Source organism: Seriola dumerili, unplaced genomic scaffold (genome assembly GCF_002260705.1).
Source record: "Seriola dumerili isolate Sdu_G_001 unplaced genomic scaffold, Sdu_1.0 BDQW01000154.1, whole genome shotgun sequence".
In the NCBI taxonomy this organism is placed as follows: Eukaryota; Metazoa; Chordata; class Actinopteri; order Carangiformes; family Carangidae; genus Seriola; species Seriola dumerili.
The window spans coordinates 36,272-59,889 of NW_019174409.1; the positions used below are offsets into that span (position 1 = coordinate 36,272).

The window sequence follows — 23,618 nt, forward strand, 5'->3', positions numbered from 1 at the left end:
GATACATATAAACCAGGTTAGACAAGTAGGTATCCGAGTACAGTATCCTGATTTTTGAGTCTTATCTCCGCTTTGATCATAGTATGATGGGACAGACGGGATCAAACATACATTCATTTGACTTTCATGTATTGTTCTTGTGAACAAATTTTACACTCTCTTTTATCTATCTAAAGCACGAGCTCTTTTACATGAGGGGGTGTGATTGTTATCTTAGGACAGTCTTGAGAAACAGTGAACCCTTCCTTAAATGGAAATGTTCTATTCGAACTACATGTTTCTGCTTTGCAATAGATGCCATCTTAATCCTCTTTAGACGGGAAGTTGTACAACTATCAAATGCTTCGCAGAAGTGGTGTGTACAATACCCTGCAAATCTTTGTGAAGAAATAAGAAAATATATATACACAGCAGGCTAAAGGACATTAAATATTCTTCTTTAAAAGTGTTTGCATTTTAGCTGCAGAAGCCCAAGATCTTTTTGGGTAATCACCACGGTGTATTTGTAAATGAGTGAGGAACTTAAATTTAGAGCCTGAAAGTCTTTGAGACAAATCTTAATCCATATAAACTGAAACTGATTAGCAGTTTGAAGGTACATCATGTATAGGTGATTAAAGTTAAGTGTAATTTAACAGTCCAGAGATAAGTGCTACCTTTCAGAAGGTTTTAATGTTCAGTTTTAGATATGAAGAGAGTGAATATTTCATCAGGTGAATGCAAACATGACTCCACATGAATCATTGCAGTAAGTGTTTCCTTTGCTTCAGAACCTTTGTATAACACTGAAGAAACAACTAGATGTGTTTCTGCTGCCCCCAAGTGGTCAAAAAAAGTCCTTGCAGTGTCCAGCTGCCCTGTAAGCTCAGTAATACATCTAATGCTGTATCATTGTCTGTTGTAAAAATGCCTGTGGTGCCACCAGGTGGTGACATGGCTGTACTGCAGGTGCACATATTTTTAAAATAAGGAAGACCTCCTCACAGCAGCTCCTCTTTACAATTTGAAGGATTATTTCCAGAGCTATGTCTTCTCAGGAACTCCTCAGACTGAAGTTTAAGAAGCAAAACTGAGCCATCTCTCACCTCATAACTAAAAACTGAAAATAATCTGCCTGAGACTTGTGATCCTTGAAGATTTTGTGAAATTTTTACAGTTAAACAAAACAAAACTTGCTGAAACACAGAAGATCAATTAGAAATTTGTTAAATGTATCACACTATCTTTTCCCAATACAATACACATTGACCTGTAAAGTTTGAAAACACAAGTCTTGTACCTTCCGTCATTATTGAGGTTTTCGAAATGCAGGAAACATCATACCCATAAAAACACTCACAGACCTGTTTGTTTCAATGCTTCAGACTTTTAATCTTATATTAGACAAGAAAGAAGAGTTCACTCTGCAGAATAAAGTTGTGCTAAAATCATTCTTTTCATTACACAGTTTGCCTCCTAAAAGACGATCCAGCTCCAGTTTATGTCACTTGTCGCTTCATTCCTTAAGTAGCGTTACAGCGATAGAGAGGAAATATAGAAGTGAAATGGGATATAGAGCCTTCAGGTTATATATGAGACTGATACAGATGAGTTTGCAAAGATAAACACAAACACATATGAATGTGTATGGTGGATTCTGACAGGAATCAACAGCCTCTCTTGACACAGATAGATGGGAAATGTCCGTTACACGCGTTATCATTCCAGCACTTTTGACCTGTGAACATCAAAGACACTCGAGTCAGTCAGTGCTACACAAATCATAACATGAAACAATGGGTTTGTACTTCATCACATCATTGTCACTGTGGAGAGACAGATGGCTGTCAACACAACAAACTGTAAACTGTGGTAAACCCTAATAAGTTAAAAATCAACATTAAAATCATTTGAATTTGATAAAACCAAAGAATATCTAATTGAAATTGGATGACATTCTACCTTTTTTTAAAATTCTTTGTCATTTCAACCACTCATAAAGAACTGAACAGAAATAATGTGTATTAACTTACTTCTGTCATTCATTTGCAAACAGCGCTGCCTGCCATGATTGTTAGGCTCTCCATGACACCAGTTTGTGTACTGGAAAGGACTGCCATCAGTCCACAACCAAATATTCTCCTAGATAACAGAGTCAAAGAGATTATGAGTTTTAAAAGTTTTTTTTTAATGAAATGCCATAAGATAAAAGTTGCGTAATGATGAATAAAATACCTCTTCTGCGTCAGAGCCTCCAATCCATGTTTCTTTTTGCTGATGAGTGGCGGTCAGTATCAGCCACTGAATTCGATGGTAGTCCTGTGTGCTGTGCACCGATGCCAGGTTTGCACCCATGGACCGACAGTTTCTCTACAGTGAAGAAAGACAGAGAGAGAGTGAAGTTGGATACTAGTTAACCTAATGTGCAAGTCAACACAAACAAAATAACCTCAGTGATTACCTCAGCTTTAGCCCAAGTCATGGGTTTTGGAACATAGCGGACACAGCGACCATTGATCTCAGACCAACCAGCTGAACAAGACGTGGACCTCTTGACCAGGTGACTCTCTGCTGAGCAAAAACAAAGAATAGTTGGTAATGTTGAGTTTCAAGGTAACATTTCTATTTCCAGATTTTTTCTTTTTCTAATGGTAGAAAAAAAACACATATCATTGAGGGATAACATATATCGATGAAGGAGAAGTGGCCCAAAAATTGATCTTTGAGGAACCCCGTAGGTTAATGTGGAGGTTTTGGAGAAGTTATAAAAGACAGATAAAGAGGAAAACTAGTTAGAAACAAGACTTTCTGTAGAGTTTTGTAGGAAATCAATACAGTACATACTCTGTTGGCTTAATTCAATCATTAAGATTCCTTAACAACCTCTTCTGACAAAATAATACTTGGTTTCACTGGATATTAAGATAGATATATAAAAAAGAAAATAACCACTTTATTAACACCAACTCACATGTTTTTGCTGATACAGTAAAATGTGGCTCTGTGATGTGTCTGATCAGAAATGTCACATTTTAGTCAAAATCTAAAAGAATACTCACTGACCTGTTTGATTTTTCTCAGGTATTTCTCCTGGAAGAGCTGGACATTTTGAAACAGCAGTTATTTACTTGGTTCATCTGTATACATACAAATACATAAAAAATGATCTTTGTCTTTTTTTAACACGTTAATGAAAACTACTTACCTGCAGCTCTGGTCAGTGCCATCATGGCACAAACAAGCAGACACACAGTCAGCATCTTTGTGGTCCGAATCTACAGCAGGTGATAGACACAATACAGATAATTACCTCACACAACCCTTGGTCAAATCACCTCAACCATCATATTAAATGAAGGAAGACGATGAGGTGTGTTTGTAGTGAACCTGCTGCAGAATGATCTTCTCTTCTTTCTTCTCAGCGTCGGCCTGTGGTGGCTTCAGGCTTCCTGTGTGGAGAACAACACTGAGGAAAGAAAGACCAGCTCTTAAATACTCTGACCAACAGGTACAGAAGCAGGAACTGACCACGTAAAGGGACGACACAGAGACAGAAAGTCAAACAACTAACAACAGAATTCCAAATATTAAAAGGCAGATCGGGAATGGCTTCATCTCACTGATATTTATCTAGACATGCTGATGGTCCAACAACGCCCTTATTGTCAAAGTAAAGTTTAATGTCCTCTAAAGGAAAACTTGTGTTGACTGTTTTAAAAGTAAATAAGGGATTAATATATTCACACATCTCTGTAGAAGTGTGTGACAGAACTAAACCAGCCATGACCTTCATCTGATGAAAAGAGAAATAATATTGACTTTGAGGATGGTGCTTTGGTTCCTGAGAAGTCCAGAGATGCCAGTTTCACGCCCTTGGTCCAATGAAGCTTCACTCATCAAGATTTCATTGATCAGATCACTTTGTGTATGTGAAATGGATCACTTGTATCAAAGGCGTAGGTTTGGTTTTATTAGTTGTAGGGATGTTTTTTGTCAGATGATCACTGTCTTTTTTTTCTCATTCATGTGCAAACGTGTCCACACACATTCACATATAGAGAGTCTGACTCTGCACAGAGCTTATTTAAGTTGAACAAATGTTTGCTGATATAACTTGTCTGAAACTTTTTCTTGTGTCTTGATTCTTTCTCTGATTTTAAACAGATACATCACATTTATTTTTAATATTTATGTGATAGATTTTCAAAACTAGAATCACCTCCTCGTGGTTGTCTGCCTCCACCACTCACACTAGTGTCAGGTTACATCCCTGTTTGTCCAGAGTCATATCAAATATTAACCATTTGTTTGAACATTTTGTCATCAAGGCATTACTTAGATATCATGTCCACGAGAATAGGAAGGACAGACGAACGTATGGACGGACAACCCTGCCAGCACTTCACAACTGAAATGTAAATATTATATCAACTGATGTTCGGTTGAGAAAAGTGGACAGTTCATTGGATACACCCAGCTAACATGAATACAGTGTAATTAAACAGTTCCAGAGATAAGTCTTGTACCTTTCAGAAGGTTTTAATGTTCAGTTTTAGATAAGAAGAGAGTGAATATTTCATCAGTGAATGCAAACAGACTTCCACATGAATCATTGCAGTAAGTGTTTCCTTTGCTTCAGAACCTTTGTATATCACTGAAGAAACAACTAGATGTGTTTCTGCTGCCCCCAAGTGGTCAAAAAAGATCCTTGCAGTGTCCAGCTGCCCTGTAAGCTCAGTAATACATCTAATGCTGTTATCATCCTCTGTTGTGTAAAAATGCCTGTGTGCCACCAGTGGTGACATGGCTGTACTGCAGGTGCACATATTTTTAAAATAAGGAAGACAGCGCTCCTTCTTTACAATTTGAAGGATGTATTTATAGAGCTACGGTTACCATGCATTTTTAATTATCTATTTACTTTTTGAAATACTAAGCATGTGTCATTCTCAAGAAACATGTCTGTAACTTTGCAGTATTTACAGTATCTCTTCTTTCCTCAGCGAATTTTGTGAAATTTCTACAGTTGAACAAAACAAAATTTGCTGAAATCAGGAAGATCAATTAGAAATCTATTAAATGTATCACACTATCTTTTCCCAATACAATACACATTGACCTGTAAAGTTTGTGTAAAGTCTTATTGAGGTTATTGAGATGCAGGAACATAATAATAGTTACTAGTTACGCTCTCCATTACACCAGTTTGTACACTGGAGAGGACTCCCATCACTCCACAATCAAACTTTGTAAATAACAGAGTCAAATAAATTATGAGTTTTAAAAGTTTTTTTTAATGAAATACCATAAGATAAATGTTGTGTAATGATGAATAAAATACCTCTTGTGCGTCACAGCCTCTAGTCCATGTGTCTTTGTACTCACGAGTGGCGGTCAGTATCAGCCACTGAATTTCACCGACGCGAGGTTTGGTTTGATCTCTCTCTTCAAAAGCTTAAGACTTTGACAGAGTTGTCGAATTGTTGAAAGTGGAAAAAAGGCACGGTGCTTCAAATTTCACCTCCCTTAAATACATTAAAGAAAGGAACTAACATATTGCATTGTTCATATCCATTTACATATTCGGACAACGTTGATGATTCTTAATTTTAATGATGAAATGGTTACATATTTTTATACATATTTGGACAAAGGTAATGATTTTTAATTTCCAGTGTGAAATGCAGCTCACATATCCTAGTACATATTTGGTATGTCACACTGAACGCTACTGTGAGGAAAGGTCAAGTCTGCGCAAGTCACCATAGCAACGGACTGTCATGGTGACTGCCAGAGCGCTTCTCGTTACCCAACATGTGCTTACTGCCCGAGGCATGAGCCCCTGAGGAAAACGCAGCGAATTACACTTCCCTTTTTACCCACGTTCCCTTTTTACTTTAATATCATGAGATTGTAAAAGTAGAAAAGTACAACATGACAAAATTGATAAAAAAAAAAAAATGTTTTAGCATGTTAGCCCAGACAGAAATGCAATATATGACATATATGTCCCTGTATCAAGAGTAATGTTGTCATACATATTTTATTATATATCAGAGTAAATTAAGATATATCCGTCCCATTCTCGTCGACACGATATCTCAGTAATTATGACAGAATTTCACACAAATGTTTCATATTTTATATGATTCTGGCTAAACAGGGAAGTAACCTGAAACTAGTTTGAGTGGTATACAACCACGAGGAAGTGATTCCAGTTTTTAATGTAGTTTTACTCCAAACAAATGTATATAACCTTTTGAGTGTTATCAGTCAATCAGTAACCTTGGTGTGTCATTATCAAGTAGCACTCAAGTGAATTCAAATTAAATGATGCCAGTTTTTTTTCATGATATTGCAGCTAAAAAAATATTACATGTATCAACTGACAAAGTTTTAAATCGAGATGAAACACTGAGTGCAGTTCATTTGTATTCTCATGTAATGTTTACCAGATTAACAATAGATAGATGAGGCTAAAAAGACAAATCATCATGTTACATTAAAGCTTAGATTGAGGACAATGATACCCGTATAATCAGAAGATATTACTCAGTCAAAGACCATCAGCTTCTTTCAGTACTGAAACTTTTTATTTTGCATCAGACAAGAAAGAAGAGTTCAGTCTACAGAGTGAAGTTGTGCTAAAATCCTTCTTTTCCATTAACAGACAGTCCAGCTCCAGTTTATTTCACTTGTCGCTTCGTTCCTTAAAGGAGGCGTTACAATGACAGAAAGGAAATAAAGATGGGAAATTGAGGTTATTGATGAGACTGATCATGTCTGCTCTGCAATCACATGATAATTTTACCACAGACAGATGGGAGTTGAGCTTCACAGTCCTTGTCATCCAAGCATCCCGAAATATTTTCTGCAAGTATCAACAACACAGGAGTCAGCCAGTGCTGCACAGTTAAAGGCAGAAACCGCTTTCACATGAAACTTTGATTCCTTAATCATTTTTATACTTTACATGTTTCTCAAGGTGAGTTGATTTACCTCCAAAGTTTAGTTGTAAACAGTGGTGCTCGTGCTTTGCAGGCTCCACATGACACCATTGATGAAATATATCAAAGGACAAATGATCGCTCCAGGACCAAGAAGGATCCTGCGCCGATAAAATCGACTACTGTTTAAATCCATATTAATTAATAGAATACTATTTACAAAAGTGTCTGACATTGTGTAATGATGAATCACATACCTCTGCTGTATTATGGCCCCCGACCCATACTTGTCCACGCTCATGTCCGGCACGCTTCATCATCCTATGAATATCATTGGCCTGCTCTGCGTTGTACACTGATGCAAGGTTTCCCCCTCCAGAAGACCAGCAGTTTTGCTACAGTGGAGATGAACAGAGTGGAGTGGGCAGTAGAAACAGCCTTCAAAATGGAAAACTGTGAGGAGACGCCTGTTAACCAGGTGTGCAAGTAAATACATCATTAAGTTTTATTTAAAAAAAAATTATATTTTGAATACGGAATTGAGCTAATTACCTCAGCCTCACTCCAAGTCATCTCTTTTGAAATGTAGAGGAGACACTGAGTGCTGAACATAGTCCAACCCTTGGGGCAAGATGGAACCCAGCCGCCGAAATCGTATGGAGGTGCAGCTTTCCATGTATAGAGAGAGAACATTTTGTATAAACAAAAACAAGCCAATTTTTATAATATCCACCAACCTGATGGCATTCCCCAATTATCTTCATTGTCAAATGGATAGCCTGGATGAGCTGGATGAGATGTACATAGAACATATACTCTTTTATTTATTTATTCTTTGTTATTATTACTGATATATTTATGTCTCAAATGGACACCATCATTAGAAATCAGAAGACATGCACTGAACACTGACTTGGTGGAAAGGTTTCCAGTGGCATCTGTACATCTGGACCTGGTGGAAGAGCTGGATGGAAATAGTTTGACACCAGTGAACAGTGGTGGAGAAATTCACCACACGGTATATTTTCAGAAAGTGTCCCCATTTACCAATATGCAAACTACAAATAGAAAGTTGGAAAAAAATTGGCAATATGTAAAATACATAAAATACATACTTAAAAAAATGTTCTCAGTGAACACTCACCAACAGCTGTGGTCAGAGCCATCATGGCACACACAAACAAAGACAAAGTCAGCATCTTCATGGTGGATGGTGCAGATGTTCAAAACGATGACGTCCTTTCATAAAGACAGACATGTTACTCATAACTCTGCAGGGAGCAGGAAACTTCTACTGACCATCAGTGGTTGAAATGAAGGAAAGAAGATGAGTTTTTAGCGAACCTCCTGCAGGATGAACTTCAGTCGACTTCAGTCTCCCAGTGTGAAACTGCTGAACAAGGACCAGCTCTTACAATAAATACTCTGACCAACAGGTAGAAATCCAGGAACAGAGGCAACGCACAGGGACAACACAGAGACAGAAAGTCAAACAACTAATAATAGAACTCCATTGAATTCTCACTGATATTTATCTAGACATGGTTATGGTCCAACAACGCCCTGTTGTCAAAGTAAAGTTTAATGTCCTCTAGAGGAAAACATATGTTCACTGCTTTAAAAGTAAATAAGGGATTAATATATTCACATGTCTCTGTAGAAGTGTGTGACAGAACATTAAACCAGCCATGACCTTCATCTGATCAAAAGGGAAAAAATATTGTCTTATAGGATGGTGCTTTGGTTCCTGAGAAGTCCAGAGATGCCAGTTTCACACCCTTGGTTCAATGAAGCTTCACTCATCAAGATTTCATCGATCAGATCAAATATTAAAAGGCAGATCCGGGAAGTTGTAAATGTTGGCAGAAATAACTCATTGCTTTATTTCACTCATATTTATCTATGGATGATGTTGGCATGACAACGCCCTTATCAAGTTTCACATACTGCCCTTTAAGTCAGCGGGCAAGCAGTCAAAGTAAACTGTGATGTCCTCTAAAGGAAAATGTTTGCTCACTGCTTTAAAAGTGAATAAGGGATTTTGACATTTCTGTAGCAGTGTGAGGCAGAACACCAAACCAGCCAACACCTTTAGGTGCTGCTCAACTAGTAACGCCACACCTAGTTTAATGAAGCTTCACTCATCGAGATTTTATGGACCAATTCACTTTGTGTGCTGTGAAATTGATCGCTTGTATTAAGGGTGTTGGTTTAGTCAGGTGGACACTTGCTCTGACAGATATTTGATATATGAACTGATGGCAAACTCTTTCTGTAGAGCAGCTGGTTTGAAGTCGAGTTGAGAATATCCCCGTCTTTCCGTCTTTATCATAGTAATCAACATTTTGCAGAAAACGCACAAACCTGGCAACTCTGCATAGATGTTACGGGTAACATAGAGGAGAGTTAAAATGGCATGATGGGTAAAAATATTGGTAGAGACAATTCAGAAACACATTAACATTGACAGGGACAAGGCAATGTTATTTAGTGTTTAACTTGACCATTGGTTACATTAGCAGCTTAAATGCTGAGGTTTTATCTTTGTTTGCATTTGTTTTTTTTAGCTCAAGGTTCAGGGTGAGGTCTGTTTTTAGTTTTAATACTTTATTCATATATGTTTGATTTTTGGTGAGATGTTCAATCATTTGAACATTCATTGAAATGACACCCTTTCAGAAATTTAGATTACACAGCTGATTTTTGTAAGAAGTCAGAGGCCAGAAAGGTTGGAAACCAGTGGTTTAATGTTTAACAGTGAGTAAAATCTTCACCTTAAAAGTAACTAGTAACTACAGCTGTAATGCAGTGGAGTAGAAAGTACTTTCTCTCTCTAACGAACTGTAGGGGAGTGGGAGCACAAAGTATTATAAAATGGAAATTCTCAAGTAAAGAACAAATATATAAAAATGTACAAGTACAGTACTTGAGTAAATGTACTGTAGCTCCGTGATTGATTTCAAATGCAATTATCTTTTCTGTTGTCTCCTCTCCTGTCTGCTCTGACGGTGCAGGAAGTGTGTGGATTGAGGATATGGGTTGTGCCGATGGGCAACGATCACCCTCTGCTTCTAACCTTCCTTCAGTCCTTATATAAATGACTGTAAAGTTATATGTTGTAAGACTTTCCACAGTTACAGTTTTGTGAAGCAGGATGAAGCTTTCATGACCACAGATACCCAGCAGGGGGCTCTCTCACCAAGCGAAACTATTAACAGCCATCGACTTTAGTATTAAAGAGGGAACAGTGCAGACGGCTCATTAGTACCTAACACCTTGCAAATACTTCCTGTTGAATTCTGAAAACAGGTCAGATCACAGTGAGAAACTTGACGCCAGCTTTATTTACTCTGTACTCAACATTCCCATGTGGAATCAGAAAATCTGCGGTCCTCGTCTCCTTTAACCAATTTCATTTCCCTCAATCACTAAAAGAACGAGAAAAACAGCAACAAAATGAGTCGTGATGGATGTAATTTTATTAGAACATAAACTTCCTGTAATCTCTTACCTTTTTGTGAGTTACAGTCGGACAAATAAATAACGGAAGGGTTTGTAGGCACAAACAATGATGAGGAGCTTTGTTATACTTTTGTTTAAAGTTCTCAAGTTCAGAACAGGCTGATGAGTTTCTGATGATCCTGGCCACTCTCTTGATCAGCTGCAGGCTTTGTTGGCCAGCACAGGGTCCGGTGCATGTATACGCCTGACAGGTCTGTATACAGCCACAGAAGAGAATGACAAGGAGTGTCTCCTCATGGGTTCACCTGAAACACCAGTGGGTGGAGAAGGTCATCAGAAGATAATGGAACCTGGGGCCCTGATGGTGCAGGGCAGTGGTTCCCGCCCTGTGGGCCGTGAAGGTATTGCAAGTGGGTCGACAAACCATTTGTAAAACAGAACAATTTCAGTGAAACGATATCATTATTTAAAAAAAACTGCAAAAAATAAAATAAATAAAAATAATGTTTTTAAATGTTTTAAAATGAAATGAAACATTAAAAATGTTGTTTTTTTCTCTTATTAAGACCTATATTAAAACATCTGACCTCTGTATCATTCGAGGTCGGATGTGGGCCACAAACATTTTTGAGAATTTCAAGTGGGTCGTGAGTTGGAAAAGCTTGGGAACCACTGGTGTAGTGTTCTTATTTATCAAACTGTCAAATGTAGGATTTACACTATTACGTATTTCAAGGATAAAACATGAAGCAGCACTTTTGTTGCTGCCTCCAGATGATAACGAACTGAAACAGAAGCTTTTCATACAGTTCTAAGGTTTATTTATGGGGACATTCTGTTGGATGGACCAGTAATCACATATTTTGTTCTTGTTGATAAAACCATCAGAAAGACTATAGCACTTCTCCTCACACCTGTTGCTGCAGCAGTTGGAGTTTGCTTTCAATTCTATGTATTTAAAAAATTATACTTGTATTCAGCTTTCATGGGTTATAAATTATAAATATTTATTTTCTCTGAAGCTTCGGGGAAAGTAGGCCAGTTTCTTTTCACACCACATCCTGTTGGCTTGTACGAGCAGCCATGTACTAGGTTCATACCCAGTCCTGTTTGTAAAAACAGCAGCATGACTGAACAGGAAACTAAAGAAAGATGTTACTGTTAAATTTCTAAATGTAAATTGATTGGTTTAAAAGTGGCGTGGTCCATTGTCCACCATTTTTGTCCAGACTGAAATCTGAAAGTTTGTACAGATGTTCCTGTTGCCCAGAGGAGGGACTGTTGTAACTCTGATGATTTTTCAACTTTTCCATTAGATCAAAACTTTTAACTTTTAATTTGTCCAGTACGTCGGTTTATGACTAAATACCTGCACAGCTAACGACATTCCCATCAGCCTCAGTGTTTAGTGCTAATTAGCAAATGTTAGCATGATGATGAACATGCTAAACATTATACCTGCTACACATCAGCATGTTAGCATGCAGATATTAACATTTAGCCCAAAGCACCGCAGTAATTCAGTCCAGCCTCACTCGGACGAACCCTTTAAAAAGAACCAGTCTCCTTCAGTCGAGTGTTTTCAGTGAGTTTGATGCTGAAATGTCTCGTTCACATTTAAACTCACAGTTTGCTTCCTTGACAGGAGGGTGTAATTTTTCTCACTTGCACAGACTGACCTTTGTGGCTCCTGCAGAGGCAGAGCAGCATCACAGAGACTGAGACCAGGAAGAGGGCGACGTTCACTACAGGAAGTAGATCAAGTGCGAGGGGGGACTGAGGCGGCTCAGGATGCCTGGCTTCAGAACAGAAATACCACAGGTTGGCCTCAATGCAACAAAACAACAAGCGTGACTGGTGGGTCGGTGACTGGTGAAGTCAAAGACATTACAGTCATCAATCGTCTCATCTACAGTAGCTGATGGTGAAACAGTAAAACAGTAAGACGTTGTGATTCTTTAATATTTAATTCTGAGCCAAACTAAGACCATTAAACTTTGTGGCCAACTTTAAAAGACAAAACCTCTGATTAAGAAAAATGAGAGACTGAAGTTAAACAATCATCTCACCCCTGACTCTCAACCAGCTGCCTGTCGACTGTCCGGCTGCAGAGATGTTACACCTGTAGAGTCCTTCATCAGCTTCAGAAACACTGTGGATGGTCATGTTTCCTGTGGAGCTGCTCCTGATGAAAACATCATCTTTGTAGAAATCAGCTGTGAGGTTGGAGGAGGAAGTGATGTTTGTGCAGCGCAGCGTCACATCGTCTCCCTCCATCACAGGGAGGACGGGACTCTCCAGGATCACGGAGCCAGCTGAACGACAGACAAACATCACACAGCTGTCATGTGAGCACCAGAAACAGGGCAATCACTGTTTGAACAAACGACCATTGTGGCAATTTTTTATATGTGAGGACTTTAACAAGAATGTTTCCAGATCATTGTTTTTCTCCCCCCTACAGAAACCACAACTTTAGCTTGTTTAAACCCACCTGTTACAGAGATGTTGATGGTGTTGCTGCACACTCCTGCTCCGGACTCACACCAGTACACTCCAGTTTCACTAAGGTAAGCTTCTTCAATGAAGCAGTTGGAATCATTTCCTCTATCCAAGAACGCAGGACAATCTCCATTCGTTATTCTGGACGTGTTCCTCTTAACCCTCCACCCAGAGGAGTTTCCCTGCTGCCCACAGCTCAGAGAGACGGACTCGTACTGGAAGAACTGGGATCTGTTGGGCAGGACTGTCAGAGTGGCTGCAAGGAACACAGAAAACTCAGGTTTATTTTTTATTCCTACTGAACAACTAGGAAAAGTTTGCTGATGTGTAAACACTCTTTGCCGCTGAAGAACGCTGCAGTACATAACAGCAGTTCACACCACCAACAATCAAAGACAATCACCATTTCCTACAGACGACATTGTCACGTTTGTTTTGTCCGACAAAATGAGACGTTGCATAAACTCTGTTGTAAAATAAAGCTCTTCTTCTTCTTCTGTTGAAATCAAGGTTATTACCACAAACCAGGCTTTAGACACATCACACATGTTCCTGGGTGACCTGGAGTACTCACCAACGACAGTGCAAAGCATTGTGATCTCCATGCTGCCTCGCTGCTGACTGACTGACTGACTGAGTAACTGACTGAACAGCTGGATGGAGGGCTGCATCACACCTCTGACTTCATGTGAGGCCACAGCTTCCTGCTGTCATCATACACTCCATATTACAAATGTTTGAAGCATGAAGCATGTTTGTGCTAGATGTCAGCATTGGGCCTCGGTCAGCGTTTATGCCTCTGGATTCAAATGCTAAAGATGTAGCAGTAAATCAAGGCGCCTTTTTGTGTTTTTTACATAGAAAACAACAGTGGCTTTATGTAAACAAACTGGAATGCAGAGGGTTAACATCCTGAAAATGATTGAATATTTGGTAGTTATGATCAGGAGGGATGTTGAATTAAAAAAAAAAAAAATGAAAGTGGAAAATAATGTAATAAATAATATCTTTATTGGAGTTTTTGATACAGACATTTTTACCCTCTAAAGACCACAGTGCGAGTTTTGTAAAAGGACGCAAAGGGTTAATTAGCAAGAAGAAAGTGTTGGATAAAACAAATAACCAAATGTAGCTGATGGTATTCTAATACTAATGAAAATCTATTCTTACTTTAAAAAAATAGAAATAAACAAAAGTATACATTTTGTACATCAGGTTATTTATAATATGCAACAAGGAAGATAACAAACAACATCATATTGGCACATGGACGTCTTTTATCCAGAGAGGAAACAAATTTTACTGAACTGTTTAGTGTACAGTGACTTCAGGAAGTATTCACACCACTTGTCTTTATTGGGATTTAGATTTACTTTAAATTGATAAAATTGCTATTTTCATCCAACAATCTACGCTCAATAATCCGCAACAAAAAAATGAAAACATGGTTTTGAAAATTTTGCAAATTTATTAAAAATGCGAAGTGGAAATCTCTCATTCACAAAAGTATCCACGCCCTTCTCTGTGGTCAGGTGCTTGTTGAAGTATCCAGAGCTTGACTGAAGTCCACCTGCGGCAAATTGAATTGATCAGATGTAGTATAGAAAAACGCACATCTGTGCACATCTGCCTCCTGTCTATTTATTCATTTTGCATTCTGCAGCTATAAGTCAGAGAAAAACAAAGAGGTGGAGAAAAATACTTACTTGCCTCTCAGGTGAACTCATGACACCAATTCCTTTAAACCTTCTTCACACATCGTTATACACAACTCAACACACAACTCTCCAAGACATTCGCCGCAGCTATCCACACATCCGTCGCACTGACCTAAACAAACAACACAATGATGAGGGAAACTAAGAGATGAAGTATTAATGATAGAGTTTGAGAAGTAAAAGTCCTGTTGATTTATTCTGTTTTCTTCTACTCAGGGCTTAGATGACTTAAAATCTGTTGAACCATCAGTTAAACTGTGATCAACTGCATTGGCAAATATCCTCATCATGTATGAACCTTTGTACGTAGAAGTGTAAGAATAGAATAAAACTTATTTCCTGGAATTATTGAGGTTATAATGGAAACGTTCAAATGGAAATTTATGATGGGAAAATGTGGAGATAAGGAATTTATGACTTACTCGCTTGTGTTCTGTTCTCCTGAGAGCCGGCTGTCCCAACCAAGGCAACGACAATAACAATGACGATGACGATGCCAATGATAACAATAATACCGACGTCGAGTCCAATGCCAAACTGGGGACCTAAAAGAATGGAGGAAGTATTCAAGCAGTGGCAGGAACTTTAAGTTAAGTACAACCTGCCAATAACTCCATTAAAAGTAAAGGTTTTGCATTTCAAATTAAATTGAAATAAAAGCATCAAAAGCGAAAAGTTTCCTCTTTTCAATGAATGAATTATAATACATAATAAAAAAAGAAAATCAATTCACATCTTAATAATGTGTAACCTAATTTTTTAATAAATGGAAACATATTTACTCACCAGTGTCCACTGTTTGCTTTGCAGTGCTGTCTCCATCTTCTGGCACTGTTGAACAGTTGAGAGGTGTGTTGAAATATGGGATAAAGTCTCATCCACACCATTACAGGAAAATAATGTTTCTTTTTTGTTATTATTTTTTAAATTATTTTCAGAACTTAAGGATGTTTGGTTCTGTTTCAGAGCTCAGTGGTGACCTCTGCTGGTGACTGTGAGGAAAAGCGCTGTGGGGCAAAATGTGTCACGACTGATCAAGGTCACAGCGACTTCACAAATCATGATTTAGACCTTGTGAACGAAAATCTCCAGAACTCCTGAAGGAGAGATACGACCACGAGGCGGTGATTCTAGTTTTGTTGTTGGTTCGACCATTAGTTTTCTCAGCAGCTGTTTGATTACTGATGTCAGCAAATTGTATATTCAAGTCAAACTGGGAAAGACACATGAGCAGTGACACAGTCGAACAAGCTGAAAACTGAATTTTAATCAATTGAAGAGAATAAAACAACAGGCAAACAGTTCCTCGATTACCAATCATCTACCGCCGTTCACACACTGACTGGTGCAACTTGGACTTTCTGTTCACCAGTTGAATATTATGCAATGAGGGTTTCTTCTGAGTGTGGGCACTTCCACTTTCAGCTCCAGAGGAAGTGGTATCCTTGTTTACAGCCGGTCTGATGATGTGATGGCTTGTGTCAGAATTAGGTTAAAGCTGTTGGTTGCTGGCTGTGTAGTTTTACAACCTGTTCTACACATATATGTATATGTACTATTTCAATTTTCTTTTGTATGTTTCACCAGCATTTGTGAAAAAGGTCCTTTTAATGATCAGTTATTCGGCTGTTAGTGTTTTAAAATGCAGGCAGTTTGTGTAATACTGAACCTTGAGACATTATGATTCAATATACATCGACTGATCAGCCTGAGTTGTTAAACTTATCAAAAAGTATTGACAGTTAATCCTTCGAATGATTGACGAGTAGCAGGTACCACCATTATAATTTGTTAAATTCACTAAAATCCAGAATTCCTTTTTTTATTGAATTACTCACTTTCCTCTGTCTTTGTAAATAACCTGAAGCTAAAATGACAGAACATTTAAAAGGACCTTCAAATGACTGTTTACGTATTCTGTGTTCTTGCATAAATGTCAAGATGAAATGACCAAAACCCAACAATAAGTGTAACAACTCTTGCCAATGTCAGTTAGGATTATAGTAAACAAACGTACCTGTTGAGGCCACATGAGTAAGAAGCAAAATAATGAATCCCACCACTGGCTTCATTATGCTTGGTGAAATCAGTCAGCTGCATAAAGAATCACAAAACACCGATGCCGCTGAGTAAGCAGAGTCGAAATATTCCTATAGACTTATCACAAACTAAGGCAATCAGACATTTCCTTCAGCCCATGGACGACATCTTCCAGCTCTTCTTTTGTCCAATAAAATGAGACGTTGCATAAACTCTGTTGTAAAATAAAGGTCTTCTTCTTCTTCTGTTGAAATCCAGGAAATTACCACAAAACAGACTTTTGTCACATCACACATGTTCCTGGGTGAACTGGAGTTCTCACCAACGACTGACTGACTGACTGACTGACTGACTGACTGACTGACTGGCTGACTGACTGACTGACTGACCTGCGACTTTATGTGAGAGAGGCCACAGGTTCCTGCTGTAATGACAAACTCCATATTACAAAAGTTTGAAGATGGATGTCAACAACTCCAGCCTCCTCTTACTTTGTTTTACCTGAAATAACAAATGTATCAGCAAATCAAAGTAATTCATTAAACTTGCAGTAACTTTCATTTTCCACTCGGGGGCAGCAGAAACAAAAATTAGCATCATTATCATCAATGGTCAACTGTGGAGTTTTCTTGATAAGAATCAAAGTCTGTGTTAATATTCAGTGTTAGTCATCAAGACACTATGTGTGTATCATTGAAGTCTAGTCACTTTCATTCCATATAAATCTCTTAAAAGTTTGGAACTTAATTTGTTTACTTTCACACTTGGAGTCATTTTTGATGCCTCAGTGTGGTAATGTTGACATGTCCAGGCCACGCCCCTGGAAATTTGTTAACAGAATATAATAAATGTGAAAATAAATATGTTATATATGTTGGAATGGATTAATGTGAAAGAAATAAATGTACAAATGTTACAAAAAATGTGTAAATGAATAAATAAATGTGAAAATAAATTAATATGACAGAAAAAAAATATAATATAAAATATATTTTTTAAAATCATCACAGTCAATTTATTTATTCATGTATTTATTTATTTTTTCATTCAACATTTGGGAGCCCAAACCACTCAATGGGAAAACAGGATCCCTTAAAGATGAAGGTTAGGAACCAGTACTTCTTGTATTACCCCGTTTCATCAAAGGGTGTTAGCATGTTCATTTCTACAGTTTTATTAGCGGATTAAATACATTATAGAAGCAAATGTCAGTTCCCTGTTTCCATGCCCACAAAGATACCTTAAAATACTTTATTTAACAAACAAGGAAGAAAGTGGAGCTCATGAAATTCAATATTTTCGTACCTAAATGAAGCAAAAATTCCTTAAAAATCCCAATTGTAGGAAAATTTAACAGATTATAAAAAAAGTTACCCATCGTCTCCCCAGGTTTTAAAAGTTTTTCACACCAGGTTAATTTGAATATACAACAAGGAAGATAACAAACAACAGACTTTTATCCACAGAGGAAACAATTTGAACTGTTTTAGAGGAAGTACAGAGGCTTCAGGGAGTAATTAGGCCACTTCTCGTTACTCTGTCGTAGATTTACATTTAAATGGGTGAAATTGCTATTTTGGTCGGCCAAAATCTACGCTCAACAAACAACAATGACAAAGTGACTACATGTCTAGAAATTTAGTGAAACCCAAAAGCGGAAATCTCTCATTCACAAACGTGTCCACACCCTTTGCTGTGGTCAGCTGCTTCCTGTTTGCTTTAATTACGCGTGAGATGTGTCCAGAGCTTGATTGAAGTCCACCTGTGGCAAATTGAATTGATTGGATGTAGCATAGAAAGACACACATCTGTCTACATAATAATAATAATAATAATAATAATAATGATAATAACATATAATAAGTAGAGATATAAGATGAGAAATAATGTGGGGATAAATACTTACCGGCCTCTCAGACTGCCTCAGACTGCAGACCTGCTTCAAACAAACCTACACTTAATTGGACACACGTCTCTCCAAGACAGTCGCAGCACATGCCCAAATATTTGTCTCTGTTACCTAGACAACAAAACGTGGTTGAAGCTCAATGTGAGAACTGTGCAATAGTTTATAATCCTTTGAATGGAACATGAAGGAGTCACAGATGATGCTGCCTCGTCTGTTTCTGCATTTGGGTCCTACTTCCTGTCGCCTGTTCAATTATCCAAAGTTTCAAATGGAAATTTATAAGGGGGAGAAATGTGGAAAAGAGGAATTCCTGACTTACTCTCTTCTGGTGTGCTCTCTTCAGAGTCCACCATCCCAACCAAGGCAATGACGATGACAATGACGATGACGATGCCAATGATAATGATAATACCAGCATCAAGGCCAATGGCAAACTGGGGACCTAAAAGAATGGAGGGAATATTTAAGCAGTGGTGGGAAGTTTTACTTAAGTACAACGTGCCATTAAATTCCATTACAGGTAAAGGTTCTGCATTTAGAAGAACAGAAATTGTACCAGGAAGTGTCATAATATGTGTGAGTTAAGTTTCTGTTAATTCTACAGAAAGAAACAAAACATATTTACTTACTCGGATCCTCGGTCAGCTCTGGAGCGTTGTCTCTATCTGGCACTGTCAAACCGTTCAGAAAAAAATGTTACAATGTGGAATAAAGAAGTTTTTTTTAGCTGATAAAATAAATTAATTTAAAAATGTGCTACAGCCAATCCATCATCCATCATTATGATTAATTAAAATCACTCAAAATCCAGATTTTTCCATGTAATTTCTCACTTTCCCTCTGTCTTTGTAAATGATGCTAAAACAAACTAAATATAATTGTAATAAGTAACTTAACAGTAACTTGGAAATGTCAGGTAGAAGTGTAGTAAACGAACGTACCTGTTGAGGAAACATGAGTAAGAAGCAAAGTGATGAATCCCACTGCTGCCTTCATTATGCCTGGTTAAATCAGTCAGCTGTAAAATTAAGAAAGAAAATTGTCCTTGTTGTGAAAATTAAGTAGTGCCAATCTGTCACAGCGATAAAAACAGAAACCTCTGCTTCCTTTTATAGTGTCTGAGGAGGGAAGTTGGTTTCACATTTCTGAATGGTGCCAAAGAACATCCAGTGAGCTGTGGTTCTGCAGACGGAAACATCCTGTTGAAGAGGGAATCTCAACCTGTGGAACCGATGCAACAAAGAACTGAGGCTGTGGAAGAGCAAAGGGAGGAACTACCTAGTATTACAGCGGTATGGTGTTCCTAATAAAGTGAGAGTATTTACCATAGTGCTCAAATATTCCTACAGTGACTTGTAGAGGTTCAGGCATTTAAAGTGCACACAGGGTTAGCTGTAGATAGATAGATATTATCCTGATTTTCTGTGTGTGCACTGGGATTTGATGGACAATGGAAATGACTATGAAGAGAAGAAATTATATCATGGCAAAAAGTTGGCTCAGATTTTAGAAAGAGAAAACATCAATAAAATGAATCCAAAAAGCTAAAACACCTACAACTATTAAACCATGATAATTCCTTTTCAAAACACCCACAAAACATTCACAAACTTTTAAGTCATAATAATCTCTATAGTAAAAGAGAATTGAAATGAATTAAACACTTGTTGCATCTGTCATTAACCAAGTGAAATATTTTTACACATGCTATTATTACCTGTGAGAGCCCAGTCACCAGTGATTATATTGATCTAAATAAAACTGTTCAATAAATACTAGTTTTAAACCTTTATACATGTGTTTTAGTAGCCAGATGTTGCAATAATTATTCTTTACTTTCCACCCATCATGCCATAGTTAAGGTTGTTTGAAATAAATGTAAAAAAAAAGAAGAAGAAAGAATAAGATGCTGCACCAACATCAGAATATCTCTCAACACTGCCACCTGGTGTCCAAAGTGATAAACAGCAAGTGGAAAAAACAAATACAATATACGGCCCAGACAGAAACAAATAACCAACATAAATGCATCAGTCATACCGTGTTTGACTTAACAGCCAAACTCTGGCATTTGACTGATCTGACAAATCAAAGATTTTATACAAGCATCAGTAAAAATATACCTGCAGCAATTGACTGAAAGCTAGAGGTGTATTTAGAATGCTGTACCTTTAAATATCTTATTGCAGTTGCATGATTATGTCCATATTTACTGTACTAAATCCAAAGGCTGTACAAACTTTATCTAACAATTTGTGAAGCACTGTTTTTACTAAACAAATCTCCAATGTGATCACAGCCTAATGTTTTATGAAGGAAATGTAGGTGACAGTTTTGACTGTGATTATCTGTCGTGTTTCAAAGACAATAATGTGATCCTGGAGAGTCCAGTGTCTCCTGTGTTGGAGGGAGAATCTGTGACTCTGCGCTGCACAACTCAAAGCAACTCTTCACACCTGCAAGCCAGCATCTTAATGAGGAACAGACCTCCTGCCGGTGCAGGAGATCTGACAATACACATTTACATTAGTGGCAAAATTCAAGAATGCTATTAATACTAATAATGATTATAAAACTTTATTTGTATAGCACTTCACAACATTTAATATGAAACAAACAAATCAAAGTAACAATGAAAATAAACATCACTGGACTCTGTGAGTCTGGTCTCCTCTGGCAGGTTGATCTAAAGGCCTGAAATAAATGGGCAGCCGGTGCAAGGATGCTGAAACAGGGCTGATGTGAACTCAGTTTTTTGGAGCTGAGCAGCTGCATGGTGAATGTGTGTGTGTGTGTGTGTGTGTAAACTAAAAATACAACTGAAATACAAAGCGTTCATGTCCACCTTTGGGAGCAGGGAGACGTTGTACACCTTCACTACATCGTGGTGTGCCTGAAGACAGCAGGAGGAAGTGTGTTTGTCCTGTGTCTGTGTTGTGTCTGCGTTCACACACTTTCACAGGGATGTGGTCAGAATAAGTGGCGCATTATAAAGACACAGGGTTTTAATAAAGTTTAACAGGAAGGTCAGAGTGTGAGAAACAGCTCACAGAAAACAGTGTGAAGCTCTATTGTCACTGTATAGAGTTGTATATATACATATATATACATATATATTATTAGACCCATAGTTTTGTTGCTACAGCCAACACTGACCTGATGTGGGTGTTAGGGGTTTAATGAGTCCATGAAACGTCATAAATGTGTGATGCATCGTGTTGAAGGCTGACCACAGCGAGTGTATTTCTAAATCTGCAGCAGCTCTTTTCTCATTAATAGCACCATGTGAACACGTCCTCGCATGAAACACAAACTCTGCTGTGATGATGTGTTCAACCTGTGCAATGACAGAGGTAGAGCAAATGTTATGATGTAACATGGGATGTGGAAGTTGCCACCATTAAAACAGTAATTACTGTACCTCAGTCTTACCTACATGATCACTAATTGAAGAATAGACAACAGGCTCTTCTGGTTGGCATGGCTTGGTACTTGCTCCGGACTCTTTTGGTTCTGTTTGGAAACACATCAAATGAACATACCTGTCAGTCTACACTATTAACTGGCCAGACTGTTGTTTCCCGCCCTCCTTCTGTAAGTTACTTGTGGGTTTAATCAAACAGGTTTCTTCAGTATTGATAATGATAGAATGGTTTACTTTGTTGTATCTTTGTGTATTGTATTATTAAATTAGGGTTCCCACTGCAAATATATTTTTGTTTGTTGAATGAATTTCTTAAAACCTTCCATCTCACGGTGACTGTGTCAAACTGCACAACGTCTTCAATGTAGACGGTTAAATGAACATTTGTTTCAGCCTGTGGTTTTCTCATGTGGTTTATAACTGAAAGGATCAAATTATCACCTGCATCAACATCTTAGAAGTACTAGAAAGGAAACAGTGTTCAGTCTTCAACAGACGGACTGACATCTACTCATCCCTACTGTTGACATGAGAAACCTACAAGTTGGTGAAGTTTAAACGGTCGCCATGTTCAGATATTTGACTGAACGTGTTCTCTAATGGTAGTTCCACTGACCAGGAATATCTACAATATTTTGTTCCAATCCTGAGGGTTGAACAAAATGATTATGATTCATCCTCTGGGAACCATTAATGTGACTGAGATATTTCAGTCTGAACTGAAGAGGTAGAACAACTGACCAATAGACCGGCATTGCTCTGTAGAACCACGCTGCTAGCATTTAAAGAACATGTGATATACCTTTCTCCTTGCTTGGTTTTCTGACAGTAGCATACGTCACGTTGTGTTGACCAGCCACATCATCACCACCTGTGACAAAGAATAATGATAATATAAGAAAGAATAACACGTCATTTTCTATCCATGCTTCATTTTTGTGCTTCTGCGCCGCCGACAGCCGTATTGTTTTCAGTTCTCCGTTCTCGTGGACACAATATCTCAGTAACGCCTTGAAGGAACTTCTTCAAATTTGGTACAAACGTTCACCTGGACTCAAGGGTGAACTGACTACATTTTGGTTGTCAAAGGTCAAAGGTCACAGTGACATCACAACACACGTTTTTAGCCATTACTCTTCAGAAAGACTTCACAAAGCAATTATGACAAAATTCCACACATTAGTCTGAGTGATGGAGAGATACAAACACAAGGAAAGTGTTTCATTAGGGTTTGGCTGTGTTATAGTGGATATAAGAATATTATTTAATAATACCAGTTAAGTAAAAGTGAAATAAAACATCATGTCTCGTTCTCCTCTCTTGGTCTTTGGAGAAGCTCGTATGTCATGTGATGTGTATCAGCCGCACCGTCACCACCTGTGACTGAAAATATTGTGACTGTATTTATTTTCCATGTTACTGTTTTACATACTAAACAAATCATGGTATTAAAATCGATCTTAAAACCAAATTCCTCTGATGATTAAGACAAACTTTGAGTAACACAAATTCCCTGTGGTTTTGTGCTGCAAGAAGGTAAATACATGAAACATCATGTACCTTTTCCCTTCCTTGGTTTTCTGACAGTAGCATATGTTAGATTGTATGGATCAGCCGCAGCATCACCGCCTGTGGCT

At 37.9% G+C, this 23,618-nt stretch overlaps 2 protein-coding genes and 2 long non-coding RNA genes across 4 annotated transcripts; all 4 read right to left on the reverse strand.

The window, feature by feature from the left end:
• Positions 1 to 1,346: 1,346 nt before the first annotated feature.
• Positions 1,347 to 8,359, reverse strand: LOC111226299 (C-type lectin domain family 4 member F-like). The gene is made up of 12 exons (XM_022751368.1): positions 8,271 to 8,359; positions 8,071 to 8,165; positions 7,840 to 7,890; positions 7,479 to 7,594; positions 7,184 to 7,321; positions 3,367 to 3,534; positions 3,185 to 3,254; positions 3,043 to 3,078; positions 2,441 to 2,550; positions 2,215 to 2,349; positions 2,013 to 2,121; positions 1,347 to 1,717 (listed from the first exon to the last, which is right to left on the reverse strand). The coding sequence occupies exons 2-12, from the start codon at positions 8,129 to 8,131 to the stop codon at positions 1,647 to 1,649; spliced, it is 1,065 nt and encodes a 354-aa protein (XP_022607089.1). The 5' UTR covers positions 8,132 to 8,165; positions 8,271 to 8,359; the 3' UTR covers positions 1,347 to 1,646.
• On the reverse strand, positions 6,553 to 7,321 carry LOC111226305. The gene is made up of 3 exons (XR_002665297.1): positions 7,184 to 7,321; positions 6,979 to 7,087; positions 6,553 to 6,850 (listed from the first exon to the last, which is right to left on the reverse strand). It is a non-coding gene; the product is annotated as an uncharacterized LOC111226305 (long non-coding RNA).
• A 2,103-nt stretch (positions 8,360 to 10,462) lies between the features above and the next one.
• Positions 10,463 to 13,561, reverse strand: LOC111226300 (low affinity immunoglobulin gamma Fc region receptor II-b-like). The gene is made up of 5 exons (XM_022751370.1): positions 13,465 to 13,561; positions 12,883 to 13,146; positions 12,458 to 12,703; positions 12,068 to 12,187; positions 10,463 to 10,693 (listed from the first exon to the last, which is right to left on the reverse strand). Exons 1-5 carry the CDS (start codon positions 13,559 to 13,561, stop codon positions 10,584 to 10,586), a joined length of 837 nt encoding a protein of 278 aa, XP_022607091.1. The 3' UTR covers positions 10,463 to 10,583.
• Positions 13,562 to 21,992: 8,431 nt separating this feature from the next.
• On the reverse strand, positions 21,993 to 23,618 carry LOC111226308. Its single transcript, XR_002665298.1, has 3 exons — positions 23,542 to 23,618; positions 22,784 to 22,852; positions 21,993 to 22,070 (listed from the first exon to the last, which is right to left on the reverse strand). It is a non-coding gene; the product is annotated as an uncharacterized LOC111226308 (long non-coding RNA).